The sequence below is a fragment of the Sycon ciliatum genome, chromosome 6 (assembly GCF_964019385.1).
Source record: "Sycon ciliatum chromosome 6, ocSycCili1.1, whole genome shotgun sequence".
NCBI lineage: Eukaryota > Metazoa > Porifera > Calcarea > Leucosolenida > Sycettidae > Sycon > Sycon ciliatum.
In genome coordinates, this window is record NC_088648.1 from 18,800,048 (window position 1) to 18,816,047 (window position 16,000).

The following is a 16,000-nucleotide window of genomic DNA, read 5'->3' on the forward strand; positions in this document are numbered from 1 at the left end:
GTAGTAGTAGTAGTAGTAGTAGTAGTAGTAGTAGTAGTAGTAGTAGTAGTAGTAGTAGTAGTAGTAGTAGTAGTAGTAGTAGTAGTAGTAGTAGTAGTAGTAGTAGTAGTAGTAGTAGTAGTAGTAGTAGTAGTAGTAGTAGTAGTAGTAGTAGTAGTAGTAGTAGTAGTAGTAGTAGTAGTAGTAGTAGTAGTAGTAGTAGTAGTAGTAGTAGTAGTAGTAGTAGTAGTAGTAGTAGTAGTAGTAGTAGTAGTAGTAGTAGTAGTAGTAGTAGTAGTAGTAGTAGTAGTAGTAGTAGTAGTAGTAGTAGTAGTAGTAGTAGTAGTAGTAGTAGTAGTAGTAGTAGTAGTAGTAGTAGTAGTAGTAGTAGTAGTAGTAGTAGTAGTAGTAGTAGTAGTAGTAGTAGTAGTAGTAGTAGTAGTAGTAGTAGTAGTAGTAGTAGTAGTAGTAGTAGTAGTAGTAGTAGTAGTAGTAGTAGTAGTAGTAGTAGTAGTAGTAGTAGTAGTAGTAGTAGTAGTAGTAGTAGTAGTAGTAGTAGTAGTAGTAGTAGTAGTAGTAGTAGTAGTAGTAGTAGTAGTAGTAGTAGTAGTAGTAGTAGTAGTAGTAGTAGTAGTAGTAGTAGTAGTAGTAGTAGTAGTAGTAGTAGTAGTAGTAGTAGTAGTAGTAGTAGTAGTAGTAGTAGTAGTAGTAGTAGTAGTAGTAGTAGTAGTAGTAGTAGTAGTAGTAGTAGTAGTAGTAGTAGTAGTAGTAGTAGTAGTAGTAGTAGTAGTAGTAGTAGTAGTAGTAGTAGTAGTAGTAGTAGTAGTAGTAGTAGTAGTAGTAGTAGTAGTAGTAGTAGTAGTAGTAGTAGTAGTAGTAGTAGTAGTAGTAGTAGTAGTAGTAGTAGTAGTAGTAGTAGTAGTAGTAGTAGTAGTAGTAGTAGTAGTAGTAGTAGTAGTAGTAGTAGTAGTAGTAGTAGTAGTAGTAGTAGTAGTAGTAGTAGTAGTAGTAGTAGTAGTAGTAGTAGTAGTAGTAGTAGTAGTAGTAGTAGTAGTAGTAGTAGTAGTAGTAGTAGTAGTAGTAGTAGTAGTAGTAGTAGTAGTAGTAGTAGTAGTAGTAGTAGTAGTAGTAGTAGTAGTAGTAGTAGTAGTAGTAGTAGTAGTAGTAGTAGTAGTAGTAGTAGTAGTAGTAGTAGTAGTAGTAGTAGTAGTAGTAGTAGTAGTAGTAGTAGTAGTAGTAGTAGTAGTAGTAGTAGTAGTAGTAGTAGTAGTAGTAGTAGTAGTAGTAGTAGTAGTAGTAGTAGTAGTAGTAGTAGTAGTAGTAGTAGTAGTAGTAGTAGTAGTAGTAGTAGTAGTAGTAGTAGTAGTAGTAGTAGTAGTAGTAGTAGTAGTAGTAGTAGTAGTAGTAGTAGTAGTAGTAGTAGTAGTAGTAGTAGTAGTAGTAGTAGTAGTAGTAGTAGTAGTAGTAGTAGTAGTAGTAGTAGTAGTAGTAGTAGTAGTAGTAGTAGTAGTAGTAGTAGTAGTAGTAGTAGTAGTAGTAGTAGTAGTAGTAGTAGTAGTAGTAGTAGTAGTAGTAGTAGTAGTAGTAGTAGTAGTAGTAGTAGTAGTAGTAGTAGTAGTAGTAGTAGTAGTAGTAGTAGTAGTAGTAGTAGTAGTAGTAGTAGTAGTAGTAGTAGTAGTAGTAGTAGTAGTAGTAGTAGTAGTAGTAGTAGTAGTAGTAGTAGTAGTAGTAGTAGTAGTAGTAGTAGTAGTAGTAGTAGTAGTAGTAGTAGTAGTAGTAGTAGTAGTAGTAGTAGTAGTAGTAGTAGTAGTAGTAGTAGTAGTAGTAGTAGTAGTAGTAGTAGTAGTAGTAGTAGTAGTAGTAGTAGTAGTAGTAGTAGTAGTAGTAGTAGTAGTAGTAGTAGTAGTAGTAGTAGTAGTAGTAGTAGTAGTAGTAGTAGTAGTAGTAGTAGTAGTAGTAGTAGTAGTAGTAGTAGTAGTAGTAGTAGTAGTAGTAGTAGTAGTAGTAGTAGTAGTAGTAGTAGTAGTAGTAGTAGTAGTAGTAGTAGTAGTAGTAGTAGTAGTAGTAGTAGTAGTAGTAGTAGTAGTAGTAGTAGTAGTAGTAGTAGTAGTAGTAGTAGTAGTAGTAGTAGTAGTAGTAGTAGTAGTAGTAGTAGTAGTAGTAGTAGTAGTAGTAGTAGTAGTAGTAGTAGTAGTAGTAGTAGTAGTAGTAGTAGTAGTAGTAGTAGTAGTAGTAGTAGTAGTAGTAGTAGTAGTAGTAGTAGTAGTAGTAGTAGTAGTAGTAGTAGTAGTAGTAGTAGTAGTAGTAGTAGTAGTAGTAGTAGTAGTAGTAGTAGTAGTAGTAGTAGTAGTAGTAGTAGTAGTAGTAGTAGTAGTAGTAGTAGTAGTAGTAGTAGTAGTAGTAGTAGTAGTAGTAGTAGTAGTAGTAGTAGTAGTAGTAGTAGTAGTAGTAGTAGTAGTAGTAGTAGTAGTAGTAGTAGTAGTAGTAGTAGTAGTAGTAGTAGTAGTAGTAGTAGTAGTAGTAGTAGTAGTAGTAGTAGTAGTAGTAGTAGTAGTAGTAGTAGTAGTAGTAGTAGTAGTAGTAGTAGTAGTAGTAGTAGTAGTAGTAGTAGTAGTAGTAGTAGTAGTAGTAGTAGTAGTAGTAGTAGTAGTAGTAGTAGTAGTAGTAGTAGTAGTAGTAGTAGTAGTAGTAGTAGTAGTAGTAGTAGTAGTAGTAGTAGTAGTAGTAGTAGTAGTAGTAGTAGTAGTAGTAGTAGTAGTAGTAGTAGTAGTAGTAGTAGTAGTAGTAGTAGTAGTAGTAGTAGTAGTAGTAGTAGTAGTAGTAGTAGTAGTAGTAGTAGTAGTAGTAGTAGTAGTAGTAGTAGTAGTAGTAGTAGTAGTAGTAGTAGTAGTAGTAGTAGTAGTAGTAGTAGTAGTAGTAGTAGTAGTAGTAGTAGTAGTAGTAGTAGTAGTAGTAGTAGTAGTAGTAGTAGTAGTAGTAGTAGTAGTAGTAGTAGTAGTAGTAGTAGTAGTAGTAGTAGTAGTAGTAGTAGTAGTAGTAGTAGTAGTAGTAGTAGTAGTAGTAGTAGTAGTAGTAGTAGTAGTAGTAGTAGTAGTAGTAGTAGTAGTAGTAGTAGTAGTAGTAGTAGTAGTAGTAGTAGTAGTAGTAGTAGTAGTAGTAGTAGTAGTAGTAGTAGTAGTAGTAGTAGTAGTAGTAGTAGTAGTAGTAGTAGTAGTAGTAGTAGTAGTAGTAGTAGTAGTAGTAGTAGTAGTAGTAGTAGTAGTAGTAGTAGTAGTAGTAGTAGTAGTAGTAGTAGTAGTAGTAGTAGTAGTAGTAGTAGTAGTAGTAGTAGTAGTAGTAGTAGTAGTAGTAGTAGTAGTAGTAGTAGTAGTAGTAGTAGTAGTAGTAGTAGTAGTAGTAGTAGTAGTAGTAGTAGTAGTAGTAGTAGTAGTAGTAGTAGTAGTAGTAGTAGTAGTAGTAGTAGTAGTAGTAGTAGTAGTAGTAGTAGTAGTAGTAGTAGTAGTAGTAGTAGTAGTAGTAGTAGTAGTAGTAGTAGTAGTAGTAGTAGTAGTAGTAGTAGTAGTAGTAGTAGTAGTAGTAGTAGTAGTAGTAGTAGTAGTAGTAGTAGTAGTAGTAGTAGTAGTAGTAGTAGTAGTAGTAGTAGTAGTAGTAGTAGTAGTAGTAGTAGTAGTAGTAGTAGTAGTAGTAGTAGTAGTAGTAGTAGTAGTAGTAGTAGTAGTAGTAGTAGTAGTAGTAGTAGTAGTAGTAGTAGTAGTAGTAGTAGTAGTAGTAGTAGTAGTAGTAGTAGTAGTAGTAGTAGTAGTAGTAGTAGTAGTAGTAGTAGTAGTAGTAGTAGTAGTAGTAGTAGTAGTAGTAGTAGTAGTAGTAGTAGTAGTAGTAGTAGTAGTAGTAGTAGTAGTAGTAGTAGTAGTAGTAGTAGTAGTAGTAGTAGTAGTAGTAGTAGTAGTAGTAGTAGTAGTAGTAGTAGTAGTAGTAGTAGTAGTAGTAGTAGTAGTAGTAGTAGTAGTAGTAGTAGTAGTAGTAGTAGTAGTAGTAGTAGTAGTAGTAGTAGTAGTAGTAGTAGTAGTAGTAGTAGTAGTAGTAGTAGTAGTAGTAGTAGTAGTAGTAGTAGTAGTAGTAGTAGTAGTAGTAGTAGTAGTAGTAGTAGTAGTAGTAGTAGTAGTAGTAGTAGTAGTAGTAGTAGTAGTAGTAGTAGTAGTAGTAGTAGTAGTAGTAGTAGTAGTAGTAGTAGTAGTAGTAGTAGTAGTAGTAGTAGTAGTAGTAGTAGTAGTAGTAGTAGTAGTAGTAGTAGTAGTAGTAGTAGTAGTAGTAGTAGTAGTAGTAGTAGTAGTAGTAGTAGTAGTAGTAGTAGTAGTAGTAGTAGTAGTAGTAGTAGTAGTAGTAGTAGTAGTAGTAGTAGTAGTAGTAGTAGTAGTAGTAGTAGTAGTAGTAGTAGTAGTAGTAGTAGTAGTAGTAGTAGTAGTAGTAGTAGTAGTAGTAGTAGTAGTAGTAGTAGTAGTAGTAGTAGTAGTAGTAGTAGTAGTAGTAGTAGTAGTAGTAGTAGTAGTAGTAGTAGTAGTAGTAGTAGTAGTAGTAGTAGTAGTAGTAGTAGTAGTAGTAGTAGTAGTAGTAGTAGTAGTAGTAGTAGTAGTAGTAGTAGTAGTAGTAGTAGTAGTAGTAGTAGTAGTATTGACATGTCCGCGGCAAGCCGCTTATGTACAACGGCATGGGAGAGGATAGCAAAAATGAAAATATATTGTTGGGGAAATCCACGTTATTATCGAATATTCAACAATGAGGGGTTATAGCAAATTCCCATAATGTGGAAGTACGTTATTATTGTATAAAGCACTAGGTGATCTGCACTCTACAATGTGACCTGTGCGATTATATCGTTAAATGATTGCCTGTTCCGAGCCACCAATCGCAGTTTCTCCAGGTCCTTCAGACTCCGGAGACGCATGGACTTTACCTTGGCTAATTTGTTGTCTATCACCACTGGTAGGGTGATGCGCGGGCGTCCGAGCCAGCCCGGTTCTGTCGCTGGAAATACGCTGTTATGCTCACCTGCGCTGGAGTTGCTTCAGGAATGCGTAGAATATGACCAAACAGTTTCCACCGTGCTCTTCTGCTTAGTACTGATATTGGCTCGGCATTGCAGCTGGTCTGTGTTGGAGATAATTTCCGGGTAAGATATGCCTAATAGACGGCGGAGCTGCTTTCTGTGGAACGCAGGCATTGCTGTAGCATCCCGGGATGAAAGCACCCACACGCCACAGTTGTAGGTCCAAATAGATAGCACAAATGCATCAAACAACCTCAGGCGGGTGGCTTCAGAGATAACTTGTCTCCGCATCCACAGGTTGACAAGTGTGTTGAAGGCAGCTGCGGCTTGCTGGCGCCGGCGTTTCAGGTCTTCTGTTACTCCGTACAGTGAACCAAGCAACCGGGTGGACCTCCATCGTTCCTCACCTCTTCTTTCAACATCCTCTTCTTGGTATAGATGGGTCCGATCGGTCTTGGTAGGGGTGATGTTGAGGTTCCACTCTTTGAACACTACATTTGCCTCTGTTAGTGCGCACGCTAGATGTTGACGGTCCATGGAGCACAGGTTAACGTCATCCATGTATGCCGTTTCGCAAGGTATGGACATATCGACAGTCGTGTACGCTGACCCTCCAATATTAAGTATGGTAGGTCTTGGCGATATCCTGGGACGCAGGCAGTGCATTGTCGCTTCGAGATAACAGGTGAATAGCACCGGCGACGAACTATTTTCTTCCTTGCGGGATGCCTGTTGATGTTGGAAATTCTGCCGAGAGCGCATTTTTTATCTTCACTCTTAGCCTTGTGTCGTGCAACAACATCTCCACCATTCGTACCTCATCTGTGTTAACTATTTGTTTCATTACCTCCACCAATCATCCCCGCTGCACTGTGTCGAGCGCCTTGCTCATATCCATTCCGAGGACCGTACATTGCCACTTGAATCGTTCAGTCTTGGCTGCCAGCCACCGGCCACAACAGACAATATCCGCGGTACTCCGACCCGGACGGGAAGCGCTCTGGGTTGGAGATAGGTAGGAGTCAATCTCAGGTTCAGTCAGGTGCGAAACTGTACTTTCCACTTCGCTGTCAACTGCAAGGTGTGAAAATGCGCTGTCTTGCAAGTGCCTTGATCGACAGCTGGCTGACAGCTGTTGTGCAAAACCGGGCATGTCGTCACTTCCTGTGGCCTTGGTCGTGTTGATTGATTGTAGTAACCGCTCAACTTCCCTGACAGTAACCAGCGGGAAGGAGATGAGACATTGCTGTGGGGGTGGTCCGCTTGGTATCTGGAGACTTTGCGGCCGGCTGGTGTCCGTGATAACCTTGTGGAACGCGGTCGTTACCGCATCCATAGTGCATGCGGTCTCCTGGTGTTGACGGCTTCGCCCTGTAACATGATTGATAACCGACAACACATTTGACGCGGATTAGAGTGCCTGCCGCGGTGCTGTTGACTTCCGCCGTCTGGCAGTAGCCTAAGCCCTCTCTTTCGCTTTTATGGCATCAGTGCACTCAGGGGTCCACCAAGCTGGATTTGTCGGCCGGGATGTGAGTTGTCGGGATTGGATGAAACTTGACATGCCCTGGAGGATAATTTCGGTGATGTTGGCACACCACTCATCAGCGCTGGTGGTGAACGCAGTTGACCAGTCATAGGCTAGGAAAAAGTGACAAAGGCGGTTCCAGTCTGCTTGGTTGCACCGCCAGGAAGTGCGTGTGGTTTTTGGTTCACGGAACGCAGAGATAAGGAAGTCCATGGTGACGACAGCGTGGTCAGAAGACCCCAGTGGGGCATGGCATTCACCTAAACCGGTTCACTGAAGTCAGACATGACAAGGTCCAGGGTGTTGTCTCCACGTGTGGGGATGTTGACATGTTGCTCCAGGCAATGAACATAGCAGAGTTACTTGGCTGCTTCCCCGGTCCAGGTAGTATTGGTGCTCCCTAGCTATGCTGCATTGTGGTCCGTTTTTGTGGACATTGAAGTCCCCTGCGAGGATAACATAATCACCATGGATGCGGGCCTCATCTAGGTGGGTATTAAGGTGTTCGATCAGCTCGGTGTCTGTCCCGTCTGTAGAGCCTGATCGCTAGAGTGCACAGATAACAATCATGGGCCGGCTAGCTGTTGATACAGATATTCATACCACACCTGCAACAACCACATCTTGCACCACAACGTCAACACCAACCATACACCCTTCGACAGACAAGGACCTACTCCATCGGACACGCACACACGAACAGGCACTGAGATTCCCCCATCAACAGTGCCCTCACCCTCTACAACTCACTCCCTATCGACATCACAACCCAACCTCGTAGAAATTCTTTCCGAAACAATGCATCCAGTCTTCTTTTGAGCAGTACCTGCTCCTGCTCCGCGCATCACCCTGGTTTCTGATATCTCGAACGTGTACTTAACTATCTCGATCACCCCTGCTAACGTTATTGCCCCCGCTTGTTTTTCAAGATCCATTGCTTCTTGCCTCCTGGTTAATTTCCATCTAGCTGTTTCTGGCTAGTACCAGTTCTATCGCACTTATTAATCATCCTTATTGGCGTCACGCCATCATGGAATAAAAGAATAATAATATCACTCCGTGATGTTTCGTGCTGACCGGTCCAGGTGCTGGTAAGACATGTTTGATCGCACCCAAATGGCAACTCCGCCTCCATGAGCGTTTCTGTCATGTCGGTTTGGGGGAGGGAGCGTTTCCGGACAGACAGACATCACTGTCAGTGACCTTTGCGGTTGAAAATTTTGTCTCCGTTACAGCGATGCCATACATCAGGTGAGGAGCACATCGTATTCCCCTTTCAGAGCGTCAGATCATGTACTCTTCGGAAGACATGTGTCCATTGCGTGCCCACCACAAGCACCAACACCCCAGCAAAACGTCGAAACTTGGCGCTGGAACTTGGACCCTAATCACGTCGTCGCACTGAAAGAAGCCCTGGGTTCAATACAAATTTTGCAACCGGATAAAGAAATTCCGCAACTATCAATGTCTGACCTCTGGTCGCATTGGCATGACTCGCTTATCAACACAGCACACGCGTACAGTACTAACTTCGCACCACGACGTACACACCATTCTCGCCCAGGTCGGCGACCATGGATGACTCGGCAGCTTATTAGCAGCATTTAACTCAAGCATCAGCTCCGTCAATATCTCAGAACTCGCAGCGCCCAGAACTGGCTCGCGTTCATTACTCACCGCAATAGGACCACAATACAACTGAGAGAAGCTAAATCCGCCTTTGTATCCACTACCGCGCAAGGCGACGTAACTGGTGTCCCGCAGCGAAACCTGTGCAAGTTAATGAAATCACTGCCGTCGTCCCCGAAAATGAGCTTCCACCTATTTCAGCAAACGAAACAGTGGCTAGATCCGATGGAGAAAAGGCGCAAGCGTTTTTAAACATTTTTTTTCATTTCGGAAAGCCAGAAGTCCGTCTTCGGACCAACTGAAGCCGCACCAGAGGTAGCCGTATCGCGCATCATCGGAAGCGAACTGAAGGAAATCATCACCACCCAGGAGGAGGTCAGAAAACTCCTTTCCGCTCTTGATTTCCGGAAGTCTGCTGGGTACGATGGCATTCCGGAAAATTGCTTAAGATCACTGCAGACGAAATAATCGTGCTGCCTCGCAACGCTTTTCAATAAGTCCTTCTCGCCAGGCGAGCAGCCACCGGACTGGCGCGACGCCACTCTCAGTCCTCTACACAAGAAAGCCTCTGGTGCAGAGATCACTAACTACTACAATCTCACTCCTGAGCATTGTCAGCAAGGTTCAGGAGAGAATTGCTCAACAACGTCTCTACACCCACATTGAGCACAACCTACCAGCCGACCAATCTGGATTTCGATGTAAGGATAGTACTGAACTACAGCTCTCCCACCTAGTGCACGAGATTTCCTCCAGCTGAGATGCCAGTCAGGCAGTATCGGCATGCTTCTTTGACTTATCAAAGGCTTTTGACCGCGTTTGGCATGCGGGCCTCCTGGCCAAACTTGGTATCCGTGGAATTGCCCTTACCTGGCTCACAAGCTACCTGACTCGCCGCTCACAACGCGTCAAGGTTGGCTCTAATTTGGCATCGAGGAAATCCATTCCTACTGGAGTACCCCAGGGCTCTGTCCTTGACTCTCTTCTTTTTCTGGTGTACACGATCGACCTCCTCCAGCATGTACAAACTCTCACACCAAATGCAGCCAGTTCGCCGATGACACGGCCCTCATCGTGACGCATTACACGCGGGGATTTGTCAGCTGCATTTCTCCAACGTGCCTTGGACACAGCAGGACGTAGGTTGAAGGATTGGCATCTCCTCGTCAACACCACGAAAGCCGTCGTCCTTTCCTTCCTACCCCAACCCACCATCCACATAACGCTCCACTTGACTCTGCTGCAGCAGGTCCACCAACATAGGCACCTTGGTGTTGCACTCCAAGACGATATGCGATGGACCCAAAACATCATAGAACCCACTAACAAAGCCAAAACAGGTCTCCACCAACTCCAGAAGACACATGGCGCAATGAACGCTTCCAGCCTATGATTAATATACACGACATACATCCGACCCGTTCTCGAATATGGCAACCATGCCCTCTCCAACACCACACAGCAACAACAGGACACACTGGAGAGAATTCAACGCCGTGCTATACGCATCTGCCTTCGGATTTCCCTCTTTGCACCAGTTAACCACAGTTCCCTCCTCCATCACGCAAAGCTTCCCACCCTTAGCTGATGACTCCTTGTTAAACAAGTCCTAGTACTGTAGCATGTGTCATTCACCACCAAACCTCCCCACCACACCTGCATCAACCACATGTTGCACCACAACGTCAACATCAGCCACACACCCTTCGACAGACAAGCACCTACTCCATCGGACACGCACACGCAAACAGGCACCGAGATTTTCCCATCAACAGTGCTCTTACCCTCTACAACTCTGTCCCTATCGACATCAAAACTCAACATCGTAGAAATTCTTTCCGAAACAATACATCCAGTCTTCTTTTGAGCAAGACCTGTTCCTGCTCCGCGCATCCCCGGGTTTCTGATATCTCGAACGTGTATTCAACTACCTCGATCACCCCTACTAATGTTATTGCCCCGCTTGTTTTTCATCATCCATTGCTTCTTGCCTCCCCGGGTAATTTCCATCTAGCTGTTTCTGGTTAGTATCAGTTCTATCACACTTATCAATTGTCCTTATTGACGTCACTCCATCGTGGAATAATAGCATATTAGTATTATGTTTATTTGTCACACATGATAGTTTGTTGAGTGTACAAGCATTGCGCTAATATCTTGACCCATTTCATTCAATATCTGCTTCTCCTCTGATGAGTACCCGTCATCATAATTATTGCCAACGAAACAAAGCTTGTAAGGATAAACTTCTACTTCATAAGTAGCTGTTGTGGAGTGTGACTGGTGCAGTGTTAGTGCTGGTGTTTGCAAGCGTCGTCTGGTCTTGTCTGTTCACGAGAAAGAAATCTGCCACTACTATTTTACGGACCTACTGAAAATAGCATCAAAATTCTATTTGTATTGTTGGTAGCAATAGAGAGGGAAAAAGAGAGAGATAACCCGGGGCCAAGCCCGGAAAGGAATAGGAATTGGACTCACACTTAGAACATGGACGAATTAAGCGGGCGCCCTTTAACCACATCAATTGACATAATCGAACAACATCTGAAGATTCTTATCAACCAACACACCACACCGTTGCCCCTCTTAACCATCTGAAGAGTAGCAACATCACTGTTACTGAAGTCTTCGCTGTAGGCACGAAAAAGCATCAATATATTTTACAGAACGTTCGTTTCTCAAAACGATCAGGTGGTATTCGAGGCTGGCAGTCACTTTTTGTATCGAATCATTCGTTTGTGGCTTTGTCACGATCGTGGATCGACGAGGACCGAAGACAGATTATTAATTCCAAATAACCTTGCTGTTAAATCCGAGCATGTCCAGAGATGTTTGCATGTCTGCTTGTTAATTATCGGAAAGAAAATCCATATTAATTTTTGATGACATGATCCTTAATTAAATTTGGTACAATTTACGCGATAAAATATCTAAATGGTGAACATTGCATCTTGTTTGTTTCTTTTATTTGAATTCGTTTAGAGCACAGGCAATTCTGCCTTCTCACCAGAGGAAAAACCTCCGATTTCTGCTAAGAACGAATATAATATTATGAGAGAAGGAAATATTAAAAAGAATCATAACAATCATGATAATTCCAAAGCACAAAGTTTGTATATAATTCAAATGGGTGTGTGTATGTGTAAGCATGCAGTGAAGAAAACACCGAGAAAACATGCAGTAATGTGTAGGGATGCCGAGCAAGGTGGTTACAAATTACAATTAATTCTGTTCAGAGCCAGTTTAAAGGCAAACGGCGCACTGTGGAGGCGAATATCGCTGGGAAGGGAATTCCAAAGAGTGCTTCCCACAAATGTCAATGACTGACGACCGGAAGGTCCAGGAAGGAAAGGCACTTGCAGTAGCCGCTGCTCCTGTCCTCGAGTAATTCGGCGATCATCCCGGGATGCTTGGCCTGTGTTAGCCATCAACTGAAAGTAGGTGCAGAAAAGAGGACTTGCAAGATCATGTAGGCAACGGAAAACAAAAAATAAAACCTTGTGGTTAAAAATGTGAGTTAGGGATCGAATAGATAAGCGCACGAGGAGAGGGGCTGTGGATGCACGGCTGGAGAGTCGGAAAATTGCACGAATTCCGGATTTGCTGGATTTGATTAAACGACTCTGCAGCTGCTGTGTCAGCGACGAGAAGAATGCATTGGATGCGTACGTTAGTCGTGCTTGCACAATGCCAATGTACCAAAGTCTGCGGGCTCTTATGGGCAGAGATCGCCCATGGCGCCATAGCTGGCTGATGGCGACTGACGCCTTCTGCACAACACTGGAGACATGGGGCTGCCAGGATAGCTGGTCATCAATGGTTACGCCAAGGTATTTGGCAGTGGAGGTAACAGTTAAGGCTTGATCCTTACATTTCATCTCTTTTTCTTATTATTATGCAGAGGCAAATCTTTCATTAGCGCTCCGGTACTTTCTCAAAATGGTATACTCAATCTCCTCGGAAATCTAGCAACTGTCGTGGATATTGGCACATTCATGCAACAAAGTGGCCTCAAAATTATATGGGTTAATCCGGTAAGTATATTATTGGGTGTTGGCGTCCCACGGAAGCGGAAAGGTGGTTCTTGACCAGGGAGTTGTACGACTCCTTATTCTTGACCTGTCCGGCACGCGAACCCGTCGAATTTACTTTTATTTAATTTTTTATTATGTTCATGTATATGGTCATGTATGAGCTGAAAATGCAAGACCTTAAGTGCTCACGACGCTTTAGAAGCACATTGATAACTATGAGGCGGCGACCGATACTGTGCGGTGTTTCCATACTATATGTACAATTATCCTCTACTCTTCTTCATGCGCTCTTCAGCCGACTAGCTGCTACCCTCAGTAGCCATTACATACAACAGAAATGCCTACACCGAGGGGTTACGGGTGCTGATAATGACTTTTACTCTGAAAGCTGTTTTACGTACATGTACAAAAAAGCTCGTAAGTGAAGGCGACACAGAATAGGATCACAATTGCTTTTACTGAAGAATAAAGGATCAATGTATTGAGCAAGGCGTGAAACTGAGAAAGAATGGAGCATTGCTTTGCGAAGACCACATCCACGCCTAACTGGAAACGTTTGCAGAAGAAATTTCCCTCACAAGCCTACACTCAACAGAATGTCATGGCCAGTGCCAATGATAGGTGTATATTTTCGGATCCTTTCTTCAGCTGTGTCCTCCATAAAAATGTGTCTACAGGGGAATCTACAACAATTTCTGAGTCAAAATGTGTCCTATGGGTGGTCTACTGTCGGAGCTAGTATTCGTAAGCAGTACAGGTGTATCGGACAATGCTCAATGGATACGAAGGAGCACAGCCCCTCGGTAAGACAATGGCTAGAATACCTACAGACGCCATGGAGAGGTTGGGGTGTGAAATAAGCTGCATGATTCGTATTGTTATTGTTGTTATTGATACAACATCTGCTGGTTCACCGTGTTGCCAATAGTGAGAATGAGAGAAAGGGCGGTAATCAACCACAGCAAACTAAAAACTACATTTCCGTATGAGAGAGAAAAGAGAAAGGCGATTAATTACAGACACCTTCAACCTTCAAGTGGGTATTCTTTACAAAATATGACAATAGTTTCTGACCCGATCGTCTTGATGTTTGCAGTCTGGTTCAATTTCTGTGAAGACGGACTAAGCAGAATCTCAGTTTGAAGCCAATAGCTTTGGTAGATATTTGTTTAAACCATCAAGAACTGTGGCTACTTATGTCATTGTGTTGCTTATGCCTCTCCAGCGGAGCTTCCGTAAAAAATGCTTAATCCAAGCCGATCCGATTATTCTCCTCGAAAACCAACCTGCTTCCAAGAGCTACCAGAGGGGCTCAAGAAGGAATGGGTCTTGTGCAACATTCGGTGCCACTTGGGTTGAGACAAATCAACTCGTCAATGTCGGCGGGGGCATGGATCAATTCCTCCATTGCGCTGTTAGCAGCAGGTCTATTTTCACCGCAACTAACCTGAACAATGCGCTCGGCAAACTATTAACACTCAGCACCGCCTGGATTCTGCTAGGACAATCAAGTACAGAGTGCTATAAGCACCTCGGTAACATCTGGTTATACAAGAGAAATCGGTGTAGTATGAAAATGTTACAGGAAACGTACATAAGGAAAAGGTACTAATTTTTACGCTTTATGGAAATCGAATATTGAATGTAAACAAAGTACGGTTCCGGTGCTACATTCTCATCCATACTAAGCCCACCCTCAAAGTTCTTTCGAGGAAACAAGTACACACACTCGGCAGTTCTCCAATACGTAAAATAAATTGAAGTCGTTCAAACAAAGACTTTCCAGCTTACTACAGAAGGCCTTTCACACCGCACGAAATTTATGAATGTTTTTACATCCTTTGCTCTTCAGATTGTCTGCAGGACAATCCGACAGCGCACTTCAACTCCTTGCCGAGCGAATGGGCGGCAACAATGTTAGGGACCTCAGCAACGTTATCATTTCTGGGTCACTTATCTTGGCACCATGGTCGCATTTTAGTGGCATTCACTGGAGCTCTTCAGCGGGAAAAGGATCTGGGCGGATCATCTCACGTATTACGTTATATCCAGCGCCAGGAGAGCATATTACTGTAAATATCGGCACCTATGATGACTTACTGTCTACGACTAGTTCTAGAATGAAAGTTCAGGTAAGTTTTAGTTTAGTGGCCTCTAATATCCTGAAAACTTTGAAATTCTCCGTGAAGTCTAAATTTGAAATTGCAATTTGTATTTGTTCGCAGTGGATATAGTTTGATGCGCTCCCCATGATATCAAGCGAATGGCGAAGGGCCCTCTTGATTGATGTGAGTTGCCAGTATGATGCAAGCCAGATATGGATTGCTCGAAGAAGGATAGATTTTCCATCACTGTGGATAGGAGTCATACTGTACCTCAGTTGGTGAGAGCATTGCTCGCGAATAGCAAGGTCCCTGGTTCGAGTCCCGGTGGTGTGACTGATGATGTTTTCTTTCTTTCATATCTGGCTTGCAAGTGTTAAGTTTCGGAGAGAAAAGATCAGTACGTGGCATGTGGCCTCTAATTTCCTTAAAACTTTGAAATTCTCCGTGAAGTCCAAATTTGAAATTGCAATTTGTATTTGCTCACAGTGGACATAGTTTGATGCGCTCCCCATGATATCAAGCGAATGGCCGAGGGCCCTCTTGATTCGTGTGAGTTGCCAGTATGATGCAAGCCAGATATGGATTGATCGAAGAAGGATAGATTTAGCATCACTGTGGATAAGAGTCATACTGTAGCTCAGTTGGTTAGAGCATTGCTCGCGAAAAGCAAGGTCCCTGGTTCGAGTCCGGGTGGTGTGACTGATGTTGTTTTCTTTCTTCCATATCTGGCTTGCAAGAGAAAAGAGCAGTACGTGGGATGTGGCCTCTAATTTCCTAAAAACTTTGAAATTCTCCGTGAAGTCTAAATTTGAAATTGCAAGTTTTAGTTTGGAAGGATTATTAGGTTGTTTTCTTTTCCTGAGCTCCGAAAATTGGGGGAGTGGGGATTCTGTACAAAAATACGGCAAACCCTGTAGAGGAGACGGTTTCCAATCGGATGTACGTCGCAAACACGACCGGGCTCAGTATTCAATTTCTCTCTTGGTATTTTGATTTGAATTCATAAGAATGTTACAGTGTGAGTACGATGTGTTTTATTTCGAGCCAAAAGCTCATGGTTCCGGGAAGACTGGAAGCGCCATAACAAGCAGATGGTGGGATTTTGACGTGTTGCTTCGCATTGCGATTTGAGTTGAACGTTTTTCGAAACATCCACTTTTTGTCGCACTTTAATGAAAAATAATGGAAGCAAACACAAAGCTTATTATTTCTCTGTACTGGTCGTCGTGGAGCGATAGCAAGTACCGAATTTCAGAAGTCAGTGCGAACTCGATGTGGACTCCAAAACTGTTCATGTTTGAAGCCACTTCTGTGACACCAGAATTTGAAACGAATAATCGGGCAAAGCGTCAACGCAAAGAAGTCGATCAGTTCGATCAACTCTGAACTCAAAGCAAACCTCAATATGCCAGGTTCCTCCCACAAACATATTTCGAGTGAACAATTCACGATGATGATCCGTCTGGGTCTACAGGATTTTGCTGTCAAACCGGTCCTATTTGAAACCGTCTCATCCAATTATAATGATTTGAAGGCTCCATATGGCATCTTGTTGTACTGCATGCATTGGCAAAACATCACGCAAAGAGCATCTAGTGTTCTATCTAGTTGAAAGTTCTGACAAGCAGGATATGGCCACCTAACCTACAGGCTCTAGGAGCGCACTGCGGGAGATTGTGAC

The 16,000-nt window shown here is 42.7% G+C and overlaps 1 protein-coding gene, 1 long non-coding RNA gene and 1 other non-coding gene across 3 annotated transcripts; 2 read left to right on the forward strand and 1 right to left on the reverse strand.

Moving 5' to 3' along the window:
* Window positions 1-5,041: 5,041 nt before the first annotated feature.
* On the reverse strand, window positions 5,042-5,611 carry LOC135820110 (uncharacterized). The gene has a single exon (XM_065333419.1). The coding sequence runs from the start codon at window positions 5,609-5,611 to the stop codon at window positions 5,042-5,044; it is 570 nt and encodes a 189-aa protein (XP_065189491.1).
* Window positions 5,612-12,912: 7,301 nt separating this feature from the next.
* LOC135818881 (uncharacterized) lies at window positions 12,913-14,340 on the forward strand. The gene is made up of 3 exons (XR_010553800.1): window positions 12,913-13,017; window positions 13,440-13,819; window positions 14,067-14,340. It is a non-coding gene; the product is annotated as an uncharacterized LOC135818881 (long non-coding RNA).
* A 605-nt stretch (window positions 14,341-14,945) lies between these two features.
* On the forward strand, window positions 14,946-15,018 carry Trnas-cga (transfer RNA serine (anticodon CGA)). The gene has a single exon. It is a non-coding gene; the product is annotated as a tRNA-Ser (tRNA).
* The last annotated feature ends 982 nt before the right edge of the window (window positions 15,019-16,000 follow it).

Excerpts from the sequence above, each read along its gene's own strand:
- LOC135820110 (XM_065333419.1), bottom strand. The coding sequence starts at position 5,611 with ATGTCCATACCTTGCGAAACGGCATACATGGATGACGTTAACCTGTGC.